The sequence below is a fragment of the Bufo gargarizans genome, chromosome 1 (genome assembly GCF_014858855.1).
Source record: "Bufo gargarizans isolate SCDJY-AF-19 chromosome 1, ASM1485885v1, whole genome shotgun sequence".
Lineage (NCBI taxonomy): Eukaryota > Metazoa > Chordata > Amphibia > Anura > Bufonidae > Bufo > Bufo gargarizans.
Window position 1 is genome coordinate 276,446,068 of NC_058080.1, and position 19,434 is coordinate 276,465,501.

The 19,434-nt window shown below is 45.8% G+C and overlaps 1 protein-coding gene across 3 annotated transcripts in view; it reads right to left on the minus strand.

Moving 5' to 3' along the window:
• The window catches only part of YTHDC1 (YTH domain containing 1), a 45,606-nt gene extending 34,959 nt beyond the window's left edge, over positions 1-10,647 (minus strand). For 2 of the 3 annotated variants that reach the window (XM_044303708.1, XM_044303700.1), the window contains exons 1-4: positions 10,284-10,646; positions 4,728-4,829; positions 4,266-4,597; positions 3,207-3,561 (exon numbers count right to left, since the gene is read on the minus strand). In XM_044303708.1, the coding sequence (XP_044159643.1) occupies positions 3,207-3,561; positions 4,266-4,597; positions 4,728-4,829; positions 10,284-10,314 (820 nt within the window). In that variant the 5' untranslated portion in view covers positions 10,315-10,646. Of the gene's footprint in view, positions 1-3,206; positions 3,562-4,265; positions 4,598-4,727; positions 4,830-10,283 lie in introns of all 3 variants that reach the window. The other variant, XM_044303691.1, reaches the window with a different exon arrangement.
• Between the last annotated feature and the right edge of the window lie 8,787 nt (positions 10,648-19,434).

A 19,434-nucleotide genomic window follows, 5' to 3' on the forward strand; every position in this document is an offset into this window, starting at 1 on the left:
AATAAATAAAATAAATCTTGAAGTGCAAATATCTTTGCAAAAAAAAAAAAATCATTCTGAAGCAAAAAAATTTTTATAAGTAGTCTTTGGTTATGGAACAGCTGAAAGAACAATGTATTTTGTCTGCAAAAGGCAAAATCTTCCCCTCTCAACGGACTTTTTGTTGAGCTTGCACAAATAAAACAAAAAACACAAAAACCAAGCCTGCTCAGGTAAAAAAGTTACCAAATAGCAGGCCTGGAGTCATGTAAGTAACAAACTAGATCAGGGATCAACCTCCGCCACTCCAGCTGCTGTGAAACTACAACTCCCAGCATGTACACTTGCTTGGATGTTCTCGTAACTTCCATAGAACTGAAGGGAGCATTCTGGGAGTTGTAGTTTCAGAACAGCCGATGTGCTGGAGGTTGCTGACCCCAGGACCAGATGCAGTATTTTATACTTTGACATCGGATAACAGTCCTCAAGTCCCATCTCAAGGAAACAAAGGTTTTAGATAATCCAGTTGTATTTTTATACAACCATACAGACCCAACTATCAGGATACGTGGGGCACAGTGCAGGGATCTAACCGTACTTATTATTTCTGGGCGCCGCTCCGTTCGCCTGCTGTGGTCCCCGTTGTATTCTCCCGCCCTGTATGCTAATTAATAGCATCGGAGCAATGAGGAGACCGAGTCTCTCAGTGGGCGTCTCCTTCTCCCCTGGCTGTGACATTCTCTGCTGCGATTGGACAGCTCACAGCCAGGGGAGAAGGAGACGCCCACTGAGAAAGACTCAGTCTCCTTCTCATTGCTCCGATGCCATTAATTAGCATACCGGGCAGGAGAATACAACGGGGCCACAGCGGGCGAACGGAGCGGTGCCCAGGAAAAACAGTAAGTGCAGTTAGATCTCTCTCTGCATTATGTCCTAAAAGTTAGTTTATAATGTCTGGACCCATGAAAGGTCCTCTTTAATAAAACTTTTCCCGTCTGGTCCGCTGTAGCTGCAAGCATTTTCTTAATGAAGATACCACAACAAAGACGACATAGCACAAGAAGAGTGCATATGGTACAGTGCCATGGCAGATCCTGGTGTGTTTTTTTTAGGGTTCATGCACATGACCGTATGCATTTTGTGCTGTGTAAAAAACTGATCCGCAAATACGGATGATGTCAGTGTGCGGCCCCTAATAGAACTGTACTACCCTTGTCCTATGCAGACAATCGTAGGACATGTTCTATTTTTTATTTTTTGCAGAACAGACATGCAGAAACAGAATGCACACAGATCAACTTCCATTTTTGGCGGACCCATTGAAATAACCTGTTCCGCATATAGTCCGCAAAAAAATGGCTTAGTTACCCATAGCAACCAATCAGATCCCACCTTTCAATTTCCAAAGGAGCTCTTAATGAACGGTAAAATTTTAAATGATTGCATGCTATGCCCTGTAATCTCCATCCATCCCTGATTGTTATACAAAACTACTCCTACCTGCACTGATCATAATCTGCGGTGTGCCATCTGCAGCACAGGGAAAAAAAAAAATATATACACATAGATATAGAAGACTACTTTGGAAGAAATTTATCAGAACGAGTGTAAAGGAAAACAGGCTTTGTTGCCCATAGCAACCAACCCGATTCCACCTTTCATTTTGAAATGAGCTGTGAAAAACGAAAGGTAGACTGACTAGTAGATAAGCTGTGGCATCACCTACTGTGAATGCAGGACACTGATGCATATACAGGAGGCTACACTGATAGTTATATGACTGGTGAATAAGGCGAGTTAGCATATTATAATGTGAAGTGACCAAAGTGAAAACGACAAGATTACAGGAGGAAGTGCAGAGACACAGACACAAGCTACCCATATAAGTCTATGTAGATAGGAAGGAGGAGGATAAACTTCAGATGGGGAAAAAAAAAAATGAATTTTCTCCAATAAGCATATCACCCGTAGTATACATTCATGCAAAGTAGGTTGAAAGCACAGTGACCGTTTAATGAAAATATTCTATTTTGTATGCATCTTATTTCCTATTAACCCCTTCAGGACCCTGCCATTTTTTGCAAATCTGACAAGTGTCACTTTATGTGGTAATAACTTTAAAACACTTACTTATCCAAGCCCTTCTGAGATTGTTTTCTCATCACATATTGTACTTCATGATAGTGTTAAATATGATTGGTTGCCCTATATTACACTTAGTGAGGCAAGCGTTCATCTGACAGGTTAGATCATGTGGTATTTATATAGATCAGGAGGTTGTTACAGATGCGACAATACCAAATATACAACTTTTTTGGGTTGTTTGTTTCAGTTTAAAAAAAAAAAAAAAAAAAAGCTTTAATATGTAAAAGAGTCTCTTCTTGTGGGATGAGATGACAGTTTGATTGGTACGGTTTTGGGGTGCGCATGACTTTGTGATGTAAGGTGACAAAAATGGCTTATGTTTTTATTGTTTTCATGAGGGGTTAGTTCATGTGATGTTTTCATACAGCAGGTTCTTACGGACGCAGCAATATCTAATATGTATATATATTTTTTAAGTTTTACACATTAACAGCATTTTGAAACAAAACAAAAAAAAAACAACGTTTTAGTGTCTCCATATTCTGAGAGCCATAGTTTTTTTTTATTTTTTTGAGCGATTGTCTTAGGTAGGGTCTCATTTTTGCTCAATGAGGTGACTAAAATGGCATACAGCAGGGGCCTGGCCATCAGTGACTGCCGGACCCCTGTCGCTGATCGGGCTGGCGCAACTCTTGCACCTGCCAGATCAGCCCATTTTGATATCCTCAGGATAGGTAATCAGTATCAGATCGGTGAGGATCTGACACATGTGACCTCTGCTGATGAGCTGTTTTGAGAAGGCAGCAGCACTCCTGTGCGTGCCGCAGCCTTCTCGCAGCTTACCAAGCACAGCACAATACACTGTATAGCAGCTGTACTTGGTATCACAGCTCAGCCCCATTCACTTCTATAGGGGCTGTAGACCAATACCAAGCACAGCCATTACAGTGTATGGCCCTGCGCTAGAGGTAAGCTGCAAGAAGGCTGCGGAGCTCCCAGGAGCACCAGTGTCTTCTCAAAACGACAGTATGAAAATCTCAGAAACCCCTTTAAGTATGGGAATATATCTTAGAGTAGATCTGGTCAAATGTAATCTCAAAATTAAAACATGGAAAAGAATGCCACACCAAATGTAAACTAACCTGAAATATCTGAGCCAGATCCAGAACGAATGGAGTCACCGTCAGAAAATGAAGCAGAATCAGATTCTGAGTCACTCGCTTCACTACGGGTATCATAATCATTTCCCTCTCGCTGGTCTCGCTCACGCTCCTCGTGGTCATACTCTTCCTCTTCTTCCTCCTCACCCTCTTCATCTTCTGCTTCTTCTCCCTCATCTTCCTCCATGCCTTCTTCATTCTCACTATTGTTTGCCTGTTCTTCATCAGATGATTCGCTAACACTGCCACTATCCCTTTCTGACCCATAATCTTCAGAGTTGCCATCGGAGGAGCGACTTGACCGGCTTGGTCTTTGGCTGGAGTCATTCCGCAGTTTCTAGCAAAAAGTGGATAGAAAACTAATGAACTATTGCATAGAACTATGGAAGCTAATACTTACTTTTAGTCTGCTAACTATGCAAGTCTTTTCTCGTGGACTGCAAGCACATATCACAAATGTCAGGGCTCCTTCATAAAGTATCTAGTTTACAGAGTACCTGCGTGTCTGCTCTTACACTAATCTGTATGATACTTTCAGGGCTGAACAAGTCACTGTAGTCAGATGGCCAAAACAACTAATGCCAAATTTGTTGGGTAATTTCTAAAAGCGTACCGTCAGGTAATTTTTGCCTCCTTATGCGAGAGCAGGATGCGGCAGAGAAGGTGAGCGCTGTGATATATCAGTTTTATATGATTGAGTAAAAAGCACAGTAAATTCTGACAATTTCTAGAAGGCACAGTGACTGACAGCTCTCCCTGTATCAATGCGTGTACAAAGAAGCTGTCAATCACTGTCTGTGAGTGGGATTATCTAGACTTACTGTCTCCTAGGAGTCCTGTCAAGATTTACTCTGCTTTTTACTCTAAATCATACAAAACAGATACATCATAGAGCTCTGCTTCCTTCCCCATCATATCATGCTCTCAGACAGCAGAAAAAAAACACTGTTCACTTTAAAGCTTATAGTAGGACAGTAAAAAAAAAAAAAAGTCAACCTATCAATATGAGGAGAATGGCCACATCTGTCACTCAAGCAATACCTCAGAAGCCACATCAGGAGTACTGGATTTGGGTCTTCTCTCGGATTCTCTTTTCCTGGAGCTCACTTTATCTTGTGGTCCCTTAAAACCATCTCTGGGGGCACTGCTAGAGGAATGAATTCTTCTTTCACCATCTGGCCGATCTGGCCGCCTGCTCCTGTCGTGTCTCTGGTAATCATCATTCTTGTAGTCAGACCCCTGCTTTCCTCTGGAGCTGACAACCCTTTTCGCACTTCCAGAAACCCTTTGCGGTGGAGGCCTTGCCAAATGAGAAGACTGTTTTTGTCTCTTTGGTTCAGACATTTCAACTCTATCACTTTTTCGTTTTGACCCTTGACATGTAAACAAAATAAAAATACAAAATATATTGAGTTAAATAAATGCCAGATTTTAACATCAGTGGCATTTTGCATCAGATTATAAGGTTATATTATTTCTGTAGGCCACACAAAAAATGTTTACCTTTTTTCTCATTCATATCTTGCTCACTTTCAGGGTTATACAGTTCATCATCTTGATCGGGAGCTTCAGTTAAAATGTCATCTAAAACATTAACTTCACCATCTAAAAAGGGAAGGACAGAAAAAGAAAATATTACAAATAAAAGCGAAATACAAAATTCACATGAGGACCCCCTCAAATGTTGTCCAATGACAATGCAGCAAACAGCAATCTGCTGCTCAAGCGGAATGTGCCCACATCAGCCAGTGAAACACACACCTATTCTCCAAACACTAAAAAGAACAGAAAACCGATTTAGAGGTCCCGTCACCTCTCCGGACATATAAAGTAACAACTTGTATTCCTCATGTAGTAACGATTGTGGGGCATCTGTTCCATTCCAGTTAATGCTACTAGAAGTTTAGGAATAAATTGAAAACCGGATGTTACAAGTTGGGTGTGTCCCTGCAGTGCTGATTGGACAGTGTCAGACTCTGCAGGCCCCGCCCCCCACTGGTAACACCCACAGCTTCGTAATAAACATCAAGTAGCAATAACTGAGGAACTAAACCGCAGTGATGGGAAAAGATGCTCCAGAATCATTATTTCACGAGGAATAAAATATTTTAGTAAACCAGACATATCAGGACCTCTGATATGTGAGCTTTAAATAGTCACCTGCTTTAAACAGTAAGGCCTCTTTCACACGAGCATGGCGTGTTAGGGCCGAAAAGATGTAGGCGCGTTGCAGTAAAATGCGATTTTTCTGCGCGAGTACAAAGCGTTTTAATGCGTTTTGCAAGCGCATGAGTAAAATCGGCATGTTTGGTACCCAGACCCAAACTTCATCACTGAAGTTCAGGTTTGGGATAGGTGTTGGGTAGATTTTATTATTTTCATGTTATAAGGGAAAATAATAGCATTCTGAATACAGAATGCAAAGTAAATTAGGGATGGAGGGGTAAAAATAATAATAATATATATCCTTTCCATAGGGGTTCCAGAGATAGCCGAGTACAGCACTAGATAACCTCCAGAATTACCATAAAAATGAATGGAGCGGCCACACGCATGCCTGACCAGCCACTCTATTCAGGGGCTGCAGGGCCCCCGTTCTCATGATTGGTGGGGGTCCCTGTGGCAGGACCCCCACAGATCTAATAGTTATTCCATGTTGATAGGTGATAACGTGATCTAACCAGAATATCACTTTATTTGCTGCTGCTCCCCTGAATGCACTGTTATTTTTAGGACTCTGGTCCCCCGAGCACAGGCGCATTCATTCTGGGAAACGCATACCGTGTGTAGAGATCGAACGATATTGAATTTTTTTTTAGGGCCGATACCGATAATCTGTGAATTTTCATTTTTGAAAAAAATAAAATAATTCCTACACAAATCTGCTGAAGATTAATGTTTATTCTTAACGTGTAGTTTTTTTGCAAGTCTTTATTTTTCATTTATAATTAATATTTTGGTGTTTATTTTTTACTAACTATTAGCCCCCTTAGGTACTAGAACGAACCCTTGTCCTATTCACTCTGATAGAGCTCTATCAGAGTGAATAGGACCTCACACTGTCCCTGCTGCTCTGTGCACACAGCATCAGGGATGTTACCATGGCAGCCAGGGCTTCAATAGCGTCCTGGCTGCCATGGTAACAGATTGGAGCCCCAGCAGTACACTGCTGGGGCTCCGATCAGAACTGCCAGTGAGGAGGAGGGGAGAGGGGGCCCTGTGGCCACTGCCACCAATGATTAATAAATACTGGGGGCCGGTGCTTGGGTGTGGGGCGCACTACGCCACCAATGAAGATAACTCATTAATTAATATACAGGAGGCAGGAGCTGGCTGCAGAATCACATAGCCGACTCCCGACTTCTATGAGCGGTAGCTGCAATCCGCAGCAGTTAACACTTCAGGTGCGGCACCCGAGGTGTTAACTACCGCAGATTGCAGCTACTGTAATAGAGGTCAGGAGTCGGCTATCTGATTCTGCAGCCAGCTCCCGCCTCCTGTATAATAATTAATGAGTTATCTTCATTGGTGGTGCAGTGGCCACAGCCCCACCCCTCCTCTTGTCCTCCCTCCTCTCATTGGTGGCAGCAGCAGTAGCACAGGGGGGAGGGGGACACTGCTTCCTTCTCCCCTGTGCTGCTAAGGCAGGCATCCTCAAACTGCGGCCCTCCAGCTGTTGCAAAACTACAACTCCCAGCATGCCCGAACAACCTGCAGGTATCAGCCTACAGCAGGGCATTGTGGGAGTTGTAGTTTTACAACAGCTGGAGGGCCGCAGTTTGAGGATGCCTGTGCTAAGGGAACACAGAGCGCTGACAGCAGTGCGATCCTTGTTCCCAATACGTTATCGGTATATCGGCAAAATAGATGCCGATAACATTCAAAATCCTGAATATCGGCCGATTATATCGGTAAAACCGATAATCTGTCGATCCCTAACCGTGTGTGATTGTTACTTCCCGGCCTGAATGCTGTTTATGTGACACGGACTCACAGGATTACGACTCTGCATTACAGTGGAGGTCAGGCAGGAACCCACAACATTATAAGTAATTGTAATCCTGCGAGTCCATGTCACATAAACACAATACCCTGCATTAGTCTTAAGGAGCAACACTTCTCAGAAGTACGGAGCGGAGGCCAGTAGAAGAGGATCTGGCACTGACGGCTGAGAATGTTGCCAGGTAAGTACTCCAAATCCCCTTAGCAACAGGCTCCTCTATTCTCCAGAAAGATGCGCCTCTGACAGCATCAGAGCGATGAACTAGACTGAGCAGTCATTGTAAGTGTCCCTTGGACAACCACAGTCCTACTTACTTAGAGGGCATCAAAAAACCAAGGGGGTGTGGGGGGAACCAGAGTCAAAAATAACAGCAGGGCATTCAGAGGGAAATTTAAAAGGGGTTGACCATGATTCTACAGGTGATGCGCTATCCTCTGACACCACGGACCCCCGCTGAAGCAGAAGCTCCAGCACATCACCACTGAGTCTAATGATTGGCTGCGGTGGCGGAAGTGCCCGGCCCGGAAGTCTACAAGCCAGGGAGCAGAAGGAGCATGGATCAGGCCCTTGGGGCTGAAATGGATTTTCAGGGAACCGGCAAATATAATATAGGTATAGCACAGCACTGACCTAACGTAAAAAGGATTAGAAAGCTGTACAACCCCTTTAAAGCCACTTACACGGATTTGATGAAAATCAAGCTCCATACAAGGGACTGAGCTGCAATATGAAGTACAGCACTGTGCTCGGCATACTGAAGGAGCTGCAGCGCTTGTGGGAGTCAATCTGATACTGAAGACCTACCCTGAGGATTCATTCCTGGAAAACACTTATGGGCCAAGGGCTCAATCCAGTTCTGTCCTGGTAAAGATGTCACCAATCACCTGGCAATCCATTATAGCTAAAAGTAGCATACCAGGAGGGAGAATACAACGGGGGTCACAGCGGGCGAACAGAGCGGTGCCCAGAAAAAAAATAGTAAGTGCCGCGAGATCCCTGCACTGTGCCCTACATATCCTGATACTTAGTTTATAATGTCTGGACCCATGAAAGGTCCTCTTTACGTTATCCTCTATCCTGTGTGATTTGCTGGGCGTTGTAATAGTCTGCTGGCGGCACATTGCCCTGGATAGACAGGAGATGTGGATTGTTGTAACTTTCACTCTGCAGCTGAAATGCCCTTTAAGGCCTGTTTCACACTTGCGTTGTTAATTCCGGTATCGAGATCCAGCAGAGGATCTGGATCCGTTTTGATTGTACACATCAGGATGCGGTTCTGTGAAATCGAAACCCGAACAAAATGGATCGGTCACTAAATACACTGAAAGTCAATTAGTGACGGATCCATTTTTTTTCGACCGAACACAAAACTGAATGCTGCCGGAACAGAAGACATCCTGATGCATCCTTCAGAATGCATGGGCACTGGGGCTTGGTATGATTTTTATTTTCTATTTGTAATTTAGGTGTCACAGGGCGTAAGATAGCGGCAGCGGCGTGATTGGCCCTTATTAACGCTTTCATTGGACAATCTTCTACACATGGGCCGCACATGTTCATGCAGACGAGTATCCATCCAGGGTAGGCACAGAAAGGGGTGATGTGGGGGTGGATCACTCCCGCCATCTTACGCCCTACCGATGCAGTGGTCGAGGATTGCAGCAGTTCACACAGCCTTTGAATTTGAAGTTACTCTCTCCCCCCCCCCCATGCATAGCATAGGAGATAACTATCAGATCAGAGGGGCGCCACCCCCTGCAAGAACGGGGGCCCACCCGGAATGAACAGAGCAGCAGGTGAGGCATGCGCACTGACACTCGTACAACTCTCATATTTCCGGGCAGGTCCCAGAGATAAACGTAGCGACCGTGCGCATACTCCACCTGCTGCCCTGTTCATTCCGCAAGGACCCCTCCCCCTTATCTAAGCTATCCAATTACCAGAATACCCCTTTAAAGATTAGGCACGGCCACTATGATGCCAATTAGGGCTCATTCAGACGGCTGGATGTGTTTTGCAGACCACAAAACATGGATAGTTGCCAGTGTCAATTTTGCAATGGGGTAGCAAAACGACGGATGCATTGAATGGGACCACACCCTTTCTGCAAAATTGCAGAATGGGTGTGGACTAGGCCGGCACAATATATCGCCAAAGCAATCGCAATCGCCAATTGGCCGAGCCAAAAATGCTGCAATTGTATTACCATATTTTTCACTTTATAAGACAAACTTGGCAGTGAGTCTTATAAAGCGATGGTTGACTTTTTACGTGGTTGACACGGATGTATCGCTGGCCGCTATGCTGCACAGCGCGGCCGGCGATACATCAGTTACTGTGCGGGGAGGGAGGAGGGGCTGGAGGCAAGTCGTTATTTTAATGAACAAATGTTCTTCTATTTATCTGTTCTGTGCTATTAAGAAAATGGCAAGTTTTGTATTTTGTACTTTTGCAGTAATGCAAATATATTATTTAATTTAGTAAAAGATGTTTTATTTTTAAAAACACTGTGCATTTCAGTTCTTGAGTTAAGCATAACTACTAATTTGTGTGTGCTTTTGCCTTGAAAATCCAAGCAAATAGACCTCTGGCACAATTCCCTTAAAATATTGCATACTGTTATCGCAATTTCTAGGGCCCTAATCGCAATCGCACAAAATTCCCATATCGTGCAGCCCTAGTGTGGACCCGTTCATACACCCGTGTTAATGGGCCCTTAACCATACAATCGGACCATCGATAAGACTCTGTCTGGCAGATCAGGGGCACGGTTCAGCTGACAACAGCACACATCACTTGTGTATCAGGAAGCAGTCAGACACAGACAATCATTTCAATGTGATGGGTCATTATGGCGGACACTGGATGAAAACGGATTTACACAGACGATGCAGCAAATAGAGGTTTTGCTAGAAAAGCAGAGAAATCCACATGCGGCCGGGGACATGGCGGATTTTGGTTGTCAGATAATGTATTGTTTGGGCAGAAAACACAACGCAATACTGTATAGACGAGGAGCGCACAGGGCGCCATCTCTCATAGAATTACATCCTCACCTTTGCCTTGCTCTCCTCTCTCAGCCTCCATTCTTCTCCCAGACCTCCTCCTTCTCCGCCGCCTGCCCCGGTGGTGGGCCTCTTTGGAGTGTTGGCCGCCGGCGGATGTCACAGTGTCCCCCCCGCCCCGCCGGGCGCCCCGCTCTCCTGCCGTGGCGAAGCAATTCCCGTCGGGGAGCAACCCGTCCCAAGCACCAACGGGGGAAAGCAGCCGTCTAGCAGGGAGTCCTGCGGACCGTGCAGGGGGCTACGCTAGCCTTCAGCGCGCAATACAGCGCCGTGTTCTTTCTTCTCCTCACCCCGTTCTACACCCAAAATGGCGCCTCAAAACCACAGCCTCCTGCGACAACAACACCCACCTCCCGGCATGCACAGCGAACCCTCCATCCTGCGTGACGTCACCACGGCCCGCCTTCTAGCGTGTCCAAAATACTGTAGCGTAGGTTAGGCCTGTCTCGTGGTCATATGACCTCCTCACGTGACCGATACCTCCCTGTGGCTCATACACTCTAAGCTGCTATTGCTTTCCCTGAGGAAGTTTGCCCAAATAATACAAAGTGTTCTTTTTACATTGAATAAAGTTTGGTTGACGTGATTTTTTTTTTTTATAAACCAGCACTGGGTCTGCACAGTGATGTTTATACCCATGGCACTACCAAACACCCTGTGTAGGGGGGCAGTACATTCATCATACTGACTGGGGTCCCAGAGCTACCCCAGTATCTCAAGTAACCTAGAAATGTTGGATTTTCTGGCATCACACATTGAGTTCAATGGCTCAGTTCAGTTCGGATGACCCTTTCCTGACAAATGTTTCAATAAGGAATCTTTCAAACGAGCGTGTCCTACACGTGAATCGCGCTCTGTGTGTAAGCTTGATTTCCCGTTATGGATAGAGTTTCCACCTTTCCCAACAAAAAATACGGGCCAAGTTAAGCCACACCCCAAAGGGGGGGAGAGGTTGTTGTGGTGCTGTTAAGTCACTGTTATACTATGGCTCCCAGTAATATTAATGCCTCCGTTGATGCCATCCAGAATTAATAATGCCTCCATTAGTTTTGCCCAGTAATAGTAATAATAATGCCCCCATTAGTGCTCCCCAGAATTAATAATGCTCCCCATTAGTTTCCCCCAGTAATTAGAGATTAGCAAATGTCATACTTTGAAATTCGTTCATGCTTCGTTTACTGGTAAAAGGTGAATTTCAGGGGAGTCCTCTCCTGCATAACGATAACGGGACGGATCCATTTTGCAGCCCATAGACTTCTATTATGACGGAATGAATAACGGAATGCCTCTAAAGCAATTCCATTATGCATTCCGTAATAGAATTGAGTTATGGCCCGTGGTAACGGAATCCATAATGCAATTCACCTTTTACCAGTAAATGAAGTGTGAACGAATTTCATAACCTGAAATTCACTCATCTCTAAAAGTAATGCCCCCATTAGTGCACCCCAGTAAGAGTAGTGCCCCCATTAGTGCGCCCCAGAATTAACAATGCCCCCTTCTCTTCTCTGCAAAAAAAAGAAAAAAAATTCACCTCATCCATTAGCTCACACCGCTGTAAACACTCGCTGTTGACCTGCGCTCTAGCGTGATGACGTCTGCACATCCAGTCAGCAGCGAGTGTTCACCACGGCGCGATCAAATGAAGGAGGTGAGTTCTTTTTTTTTTCTTAACACAAGTGGGGGAGGGGGGAGTTAAAGGCTGCACTAATGAGCGCTCCACAATGAAAGCGCTCATTAATAACAGTCCATATAGGAAAATACCGGCAATTATTATAGCTGGTAGAAAATAATTACTGCCACCAGCAGGGGCACTGCATTACCGGCTTGGCTGGTGAGATACTGGCCAGGTGGCAACCCTGCTCGTTTTACAGGAGCGCACAGCATTAGGCCTCATGCACACGACTGTTGTGTGTTTTGCGGTCCGCAAACCGCGGATGGCGCCCGTGTGCGTTCCGCAATTTGCAGAACGGCACGGACAGCCTTTAATATAACTGCCTATTCTTGTCCGCAAAGCGTGGACAAGAATAGGACATGTTATATATTTTTTTGCGGACCACGGAACGGAGCAACGGATGCTGACAGCACACGGAGTGTTGTCCGCATCTTTTGCAGCCCCATTCAAGTGAATGGGTCCGCATCCGAGCCGCCAAAACTGCGGCTCGGATGCGGACCAAAACAACGGCCGTCTGTATAAGGCCTTATACTGATTTTTAATGCTGTGTCTTTGCTTTACCTGTACTGAATTATACTGACAACATTATACCAGTACAATTCACTAGATACAAGTCATTCAGAGACACCCAGTATTATAAGGCCTCCTTCACACGAACGATACGGATTGTGTCATGAGGCGTTCATTGAAACTCGCACCATTTTGCAAGCAAGTTCAGTCAGTTTTGTCTGCATTTGCGTTCAGTGTATCGTTTTGATGCATTTTTTTAAGCGCATGAAAAAAACTAAAGATTTACAAACAACAACTCCTAGCAACCATCAGTGACAAATGCATTGCATCCGGACTGCATCCAGATATAATGCGTTTTTTTCACTGAAGCCCCATTCACTTCTATGGGGCCAGGGCTGCGTGAAAAACACAGTATAGAACATGCTGAGATTTTCACGCAAAAATGATGCGTGAAAAAAACGCTCATGTACACAGACACATTGAAATGAATGGGTCAGGATTCAGTGCGAGTGCTATCCGTTCACATCACACATCGCACCCGCAAGGAAAACTCGCTTGTGTGAAAGGGGTCTAAACCAGTATAATGCTGTGCGCTCCTGTGAAACGAACAATGTCCATAACGGGGAATCACGCTGACACACTGTCACGGACGTTCCCGCAACAGGTGGCAGGAGATCGGTGAGACTGGCAACGCGTGGTTTGATCTGACAGGTTTTCCCTGTGGATCAATGGTAATGGCCACACCCCTTGCCTCAGGTGTTGCTAATGTGGTTATTTAACCTTCCTTATTTATTGTCCCACAATGCTGAGCGGTTTATAGTGATAAAGACGCCCTAAATTAGGGCATTTAAGATACACTCTGGTGTTCCAAATCAATGTACCCCCCCCAGGGGTTAATATCCACGCGTGGCTGAGAGACTAGACGTTGACACATAGATGGTCAATGCAATCTCAAACTTTTATTACATGGGGTAAGCGTATATACATCTTCAGAAGAGGGCAGTCCTCACTGAGGCTTAAACATTGTTTCATTGGTCAAAAAGGAAGAAGAGATAAGAGAGAGGCGATAATACACCAGCATCTGCGCACTGGGCCCTACTTTGGAATGTGAACTAATGTAAACATCTGGTTACCATCGCCATTTTGTAATGGCTTCTATTCTAACAATAATACTGCATACGTCATATGTGACACTTCAAAGAGGTGCTTCTCTATAGGCAGTGAATAATATATACAGTACATTTCATCGAGCCATATCATTGGCTTATGCACTCCTTCACTCTCTATATATACCTCCCTTGTTGGGACACCTGTACAAGGATGAGAAATCAGACACTTCTCACAGCACAGCTATTTGCCCCCCCCCCCCCCCCCCACTCTCTTCTCCAGTCTTGAAACAAAGAGGGGGTGGGTGGGCACTTGGAAGTAGAAAAAGTTAACTCATTACAATTCTAGATATACAAAAATATAGAATAAAATTCACACATCTTTAACAATAGTTTCAGTTGTGGATAGCTGGTGTGTGGATCTCGGCGGAGATCCTGGTGCTTCCATAGCCCCTTTGAAGTCTTTTTCTTTCCTTTTATATTTTGTTTGGGTTCTGCACCCCCTGGGTGTCAGGATTAACAAGGGAACCCTCCATGTGGTATCTCCTGCCTTCTGTTTACGGTGAACTACATGTGGTAGGATGTATCTTTTTCCCTTGTTTTACCACACCTAGTAGAGTCTTTTGTGTATCTTTGTGTATATATCTTTTATTATCTTGTGCTTCTGGACCGCATTTTACCCTTACATACCCCCTGATAAACCCACTTTAAGGGGAACGCGTCGGGATGAATCGGTAAAAGGTCCGACCATGCAAGGCTTCTTAGGGCAAATCAGGACTGGTACGGGGATGGGGAGACTCCACCTTTAGGGGTCGTCCCCGGGCTGAGGGTTGACCAGGGTTTCCTTAGGAACAGTCTCCCCCCTGGTAAACCGGTACCCCATATTTAAGATACTGTCCACATCCCCTTGTTATTCCCTGCTATTGTGTTTTTTTTGTTGTTTTGTTTTGTTTTATTATACATTTACGTATAGTTGTATTTTGTACCTACTAGAGCAAGCCTTATGGGTAGGTTATTTTTTTTATACAGTACAGACCAAAAGTTTGGACGCACCTTCTCATTCAAAGAGTTTTCTTTATTTTCATGACTATGAAAATTGTAGATTCACACTGAAGGCATCAAAACTATGAATTAACACATGTGGAATTATATACATAACAAAAAAGTGTGAAACAACTAAAAATATGTCATATTCTAGGTTCTTCAAAGTAGCCACCTTTTGCTTTGATTACTGCTTTGCACACTCTTGGCATTCTCTTGATGAGCTTCAAGAGGTAGTCACCTGAAATGGTTTTCACTTCACAGGTGTGCCCTGTCAGGTTTTATAAGTGGGATTCCTTGCCTTATAAATGGGGTTGGGACCATCAGTTGCGTTGTGGAGAAGTCAGGTGGATACACAGCTGATAGTCCTACTGTATAGACTGTTAGAATTTGTATTATGGCAAGAAAAAAGCAGCTAAGTAAAGAAAAACGAGTGGCCATCATTACTTTAAGAAATTAAGGTCAGTCAGTCCCAAAAATTGGGAAAACTAATATTTAGTTGAATTCAGTTTGCCATTAAAACGAGAGCCCTGGACCATTAGGCTGGAATTTTCATGCTCTGGCTGCTGCATGCTGTCAAAACGACTGTGCAGATAAAACCAGACCTACAAAATCGCTGAGAGTGAGTTATTTCAGAAGGAATGTGTCACATAACTTTGGAGCGAGGACATGCGCTGCGTCCTCATCTCCAAGGCAACGGCAGGCGGAGAGGACCCGGCCGCGCATGTCTCTTTAGCGTGGCCAGCTTCCTCCACTCCCGTAAGTTCTACGAAAGGTCTGAGCACCGAACTGGTCACTCGCCGCTCAGCAGTGTGCAGGGGGATGATTCATGTGACACTGTCCACGTCACATGACTCCTTCGCGCCCCTATTTAACAGGCAGCCTGCTGGCCACATGTTGCCTGTGATTAAGGTCCTATTCCTTGTGAATATTTAGTTTGCGATTTTCTGTGTATTTGTATCTCGGCTTACTTGACTACGCCCCTTGCTTGATCCTTTGCACTTTTGCTTCTCCTGGTATTTGACTTCAGCTTGACCTTTTGACTTGTCCTTGCATGCTCCCTAGTACCACCTTGACCTCCTGGTTTTAACCTTGCTAGTTCGACCTCACTTTGTTTGTCTGTCTGTCTGTTTCTCTCCGCACTTACGCAGGTTAGGGATCGCCGCCCAGTTGCGTTCCATTGCTTAGGATGGTTAAGTGCAAGTAGGCAGGGACAGAGTGGGTGGAGTCAGTTTGCACCTTCCCTATCCCCACTACCATATCATGGATCCGTTGCAAACTCTCACGGATCATGTCCAAAACCTGGCTCAGATTGTCCAGGAGCAAGGGGAGAGGTTTCAAGCTCAGGAAACCTCTGTTTCCTCGTCATCCGCACTACAGGCGGAACCTTATGTTAAGCTTCCTGATCGATTCTCGGGGATCGCAATTGTTTTTTGGCTTTTAGGGAGAGTTGCAAACTGTATTTCTGGTTGCGCCCTCACTCTTCAGGTTCTGCCCAGCAAAGAGTGGGAATAATTATGTCCTTATTACAAGGCGACCCCCAGCACTGGACATTTTCGTTACGCCCCCGACTCTCAGTGTCTCAGTCGATGTGTTTTTTTCAAGCCCTCTGGGTTTTGTATGATAAATCTGACAGGGCATCTGTAGCAGAAAGTCAGTTAAAATCTCTTGTGCAGGGTGACCGACTGGTAGAGGACTACTGTACTCAATTTCACAAATGGTTCGTTCCCTCTGGCTGGAATGAGCCAGCTCTTAAAAGTTAGTTTAGGTCTGGCCTATCTGAGACTCTCAAAGACATGCTTGTATGTTATCCCTCTGCTGATACCATAGAGCAAACCATGACTCTTGCTGTGAGACTGGACAGACGCATTAGGGAGAGAAAACGGGAGCATTTGCTTTTTCCACAGGTTATGTCCAAACCAGAGACCAGTCCTATGGGGATCAAGTCTGAGCCTTGTACAGATGAACTGATGCAGCTCGGTTTGACCAGAAAAGATCAATGTCGTCGCCATGGTACAAGTTTTTACTGTGGTGACTCCGATCATTGGATCCGGCAATGTCCCAAGGTCCCTCCCTCCGGAAGATCACCTAAACCTAAGGGATCTAAAAATAAGGTACTCCCTGGGGTGGTAAAGCAGAAGTTATTGGTACTTTTTACTATTTCATTTGGTTTAAACAAGGGGTCAGGTAGTGCTTTTGTTGATTCTGGGCCGGCCTCTAACTTTATTGTTAGAGGCCGGCCCTTCAGGTGGGGATACCTAAGTTTGCTCTTCAGGTGGGGATACCTATGTTAGCCCTTCCCAATCCTATTTACATTGTAGCCATTGACTCTACCCCCTTGCTGGGGGGCATGGTTAAGTATTGTACACCCGAAATAACCCTGACTGTAGGGGTCACCAACGCTGAGAATTGCTCCTTGTTGATCTTAGAAAATTTGCCCGCTGGAATGGTTTTAGGCATGCCCTGGCTCCAATTATACAACCCTGTCTTTAATTGGACCAAAGGTGAGCTTGAGAAATGGGGTCCCAAATGCAATTCTTGTTTACCCATTATACAGGCGGATATCTCTGCTGAATCTAAGACTTTACCTTCATATAGTAAGGAATTTGCCAATGTGTTCTCCTCATCTGACCCTGGGATTCTGCCCCCCCCCCCCCCCATAGATCTTATGACTGTGCTATTGATTTAGTGTTGGGTTCCAAGTTCCCTAAGGGTAGGATATATAATTTATATGGGCCAGAGTGCAATGCTATGAGGGAGTATATTAAGGAGAGTCTTAATAAAGGACACATCAGGCCCTATGTGTCTCCTATGGGGGCGGGGTTCTTTTTTGTTAAAAAAAAGGATGGAGATCTCAGACCGTGTATTGATTATCGTGAATTGAACAAACTCACCATTAAAAATCTCTCCCATTGATCCCCAATCAGGTTCTGGGGGCATCATGGTTCTCCAAACTTGATTTGAAATGGGCATATAACTTGATCCGTATCAAAGAAGGGGACGAATGGAAGACTGCTTTTAATACTCCGGAGGGGCACTTTGAATGTACTGTCATGCCTTTTGGGCACATTAATGCTCCTGCAGTTTTTAAAAATTTTATGAATGACATACCGTATTTTTCGCCCCATAAGACGCACTTTTTCTTCCCCCAAAATGGGGGAGAAATGCCCCTGCGTCTTATGGGCGAATGCTTGCAGTTTTACATTGCAAGCTGCGATGTAGGAGCGAGCGGGGACTCGGGGAGGGAATGGGAGGAGGATCTGGGGGCTGGCAATAGCGGCGGGGCGGTGCAGTCAGTGTAGTATCCCCGCCCCGCCGCTCCGGTATACTAAAATAAGATGTCATATTCAATTAATGGTTATTAAACATGCCCCCTCAGTCCTATTACTACATTACATCCTAATCGCGTCTGTAGAATTCAGGCAGGCCAGGCGGGCGGCAGCGTAACTCTTGTCACGTGCCTGCGCCGCCTACTTTATGAATGAAGCAGGCGGCACAGGCAAGTGACGTCAGTGAGAGACGCGCCGGCCGCCCGGCCGGCCTGCCTGCATTCTACCGAAGCGATTAGGATGTAAGGTAGTAATAGGACTGAGGGGGCATGTTTAATAACTATTAATTGAATATAACATCTTATATTTGTATACTCTCGGCGGTGGCGGCGGGGGGGGGGGGGGCGATCTGTGGATGGTACAGTTATGGGCTGGGAGGTCTGTGGATGGCACTGTTATGGGCTGGGGGGTCTGTGGATGGCACTGTTATGGGCTGGGGGGGTCTGTGGATGGCACTGTTATGGGCTGGGGGGTCTGTGGATGGCACATATATAACAGTGCCACCCACAGATCCCCCCAGCCCATAACAGTGCCATCCACAGATCCCCCCCCCCCCTGTAACAGTGCCATCCACAGATCCCCCCCTGTAACAGTGCCATCCACAGATCCCCCCCTGTAACAGTGCCATCCATAGATCCCCCCCTGTAACAGTGCCATCCACAGATCCCCCCCTGTAACAGTGCCATCCACAGATCCCCCCTGTAACAGTGCCATCCACAGATCCCCCCCTGTAACAGTGCCAGCCACAGATCCCCCCCTGTAACAGTGCCAGCCACAGATCCCCCCCTGTAACAGTGCCAGCCACAGATCCCCCTGTAACAGTGCAAGCCACAGATGCCCCCCATAACAGTGTCCGTCATCCACAGATCCCCCCCATAGCAGTGTCCGTCATCCACAGATCGCCCCCATAACAGTGTCCGTCATCCACAGATCTCCCCCATATCAGTGTCCGTCATCCACAGATCTCCCCCATAACAGTGTCCGTCATCCACAGATCCCCCCCATAACAGTGTCCGTCATCCACAGATCCCCCCATAACAGTGTCCGTCATCCACAGATCTCCCCATAACAGTGTCTGTCATCCACAGATCCCCCCCATAACAGTGTCCGTCATCCACAGATCCCCCCATAACAGTGTCTGTCATCCACAGATCACCCCATAACAGTGTCAGTCATCCACAGATCCCCAGTAATAGTGCCATCCACAGACCACCATTAGTTCCAAACACACCAAACACACAGCTGTAATGACCGGTGTCACGCACAGGGAGGAAAACAGGGAAAGCCCTGCCTAAGGGAGAGGGAAAGGTGGTGACCCCTAACTCACCTTGCGGCTGGCACCTGACTGCCCTGACGTCCCTAGACGGGTTCCTCACCCGTGCGGCGATCACGTGCCTAAACCCTGGCTTTCCCTGAAATGAGCCCTAGATAGTGAACGGGCCGGTGGGATCGCTAGTCCTCACCACTGACTAAGAGGGAAA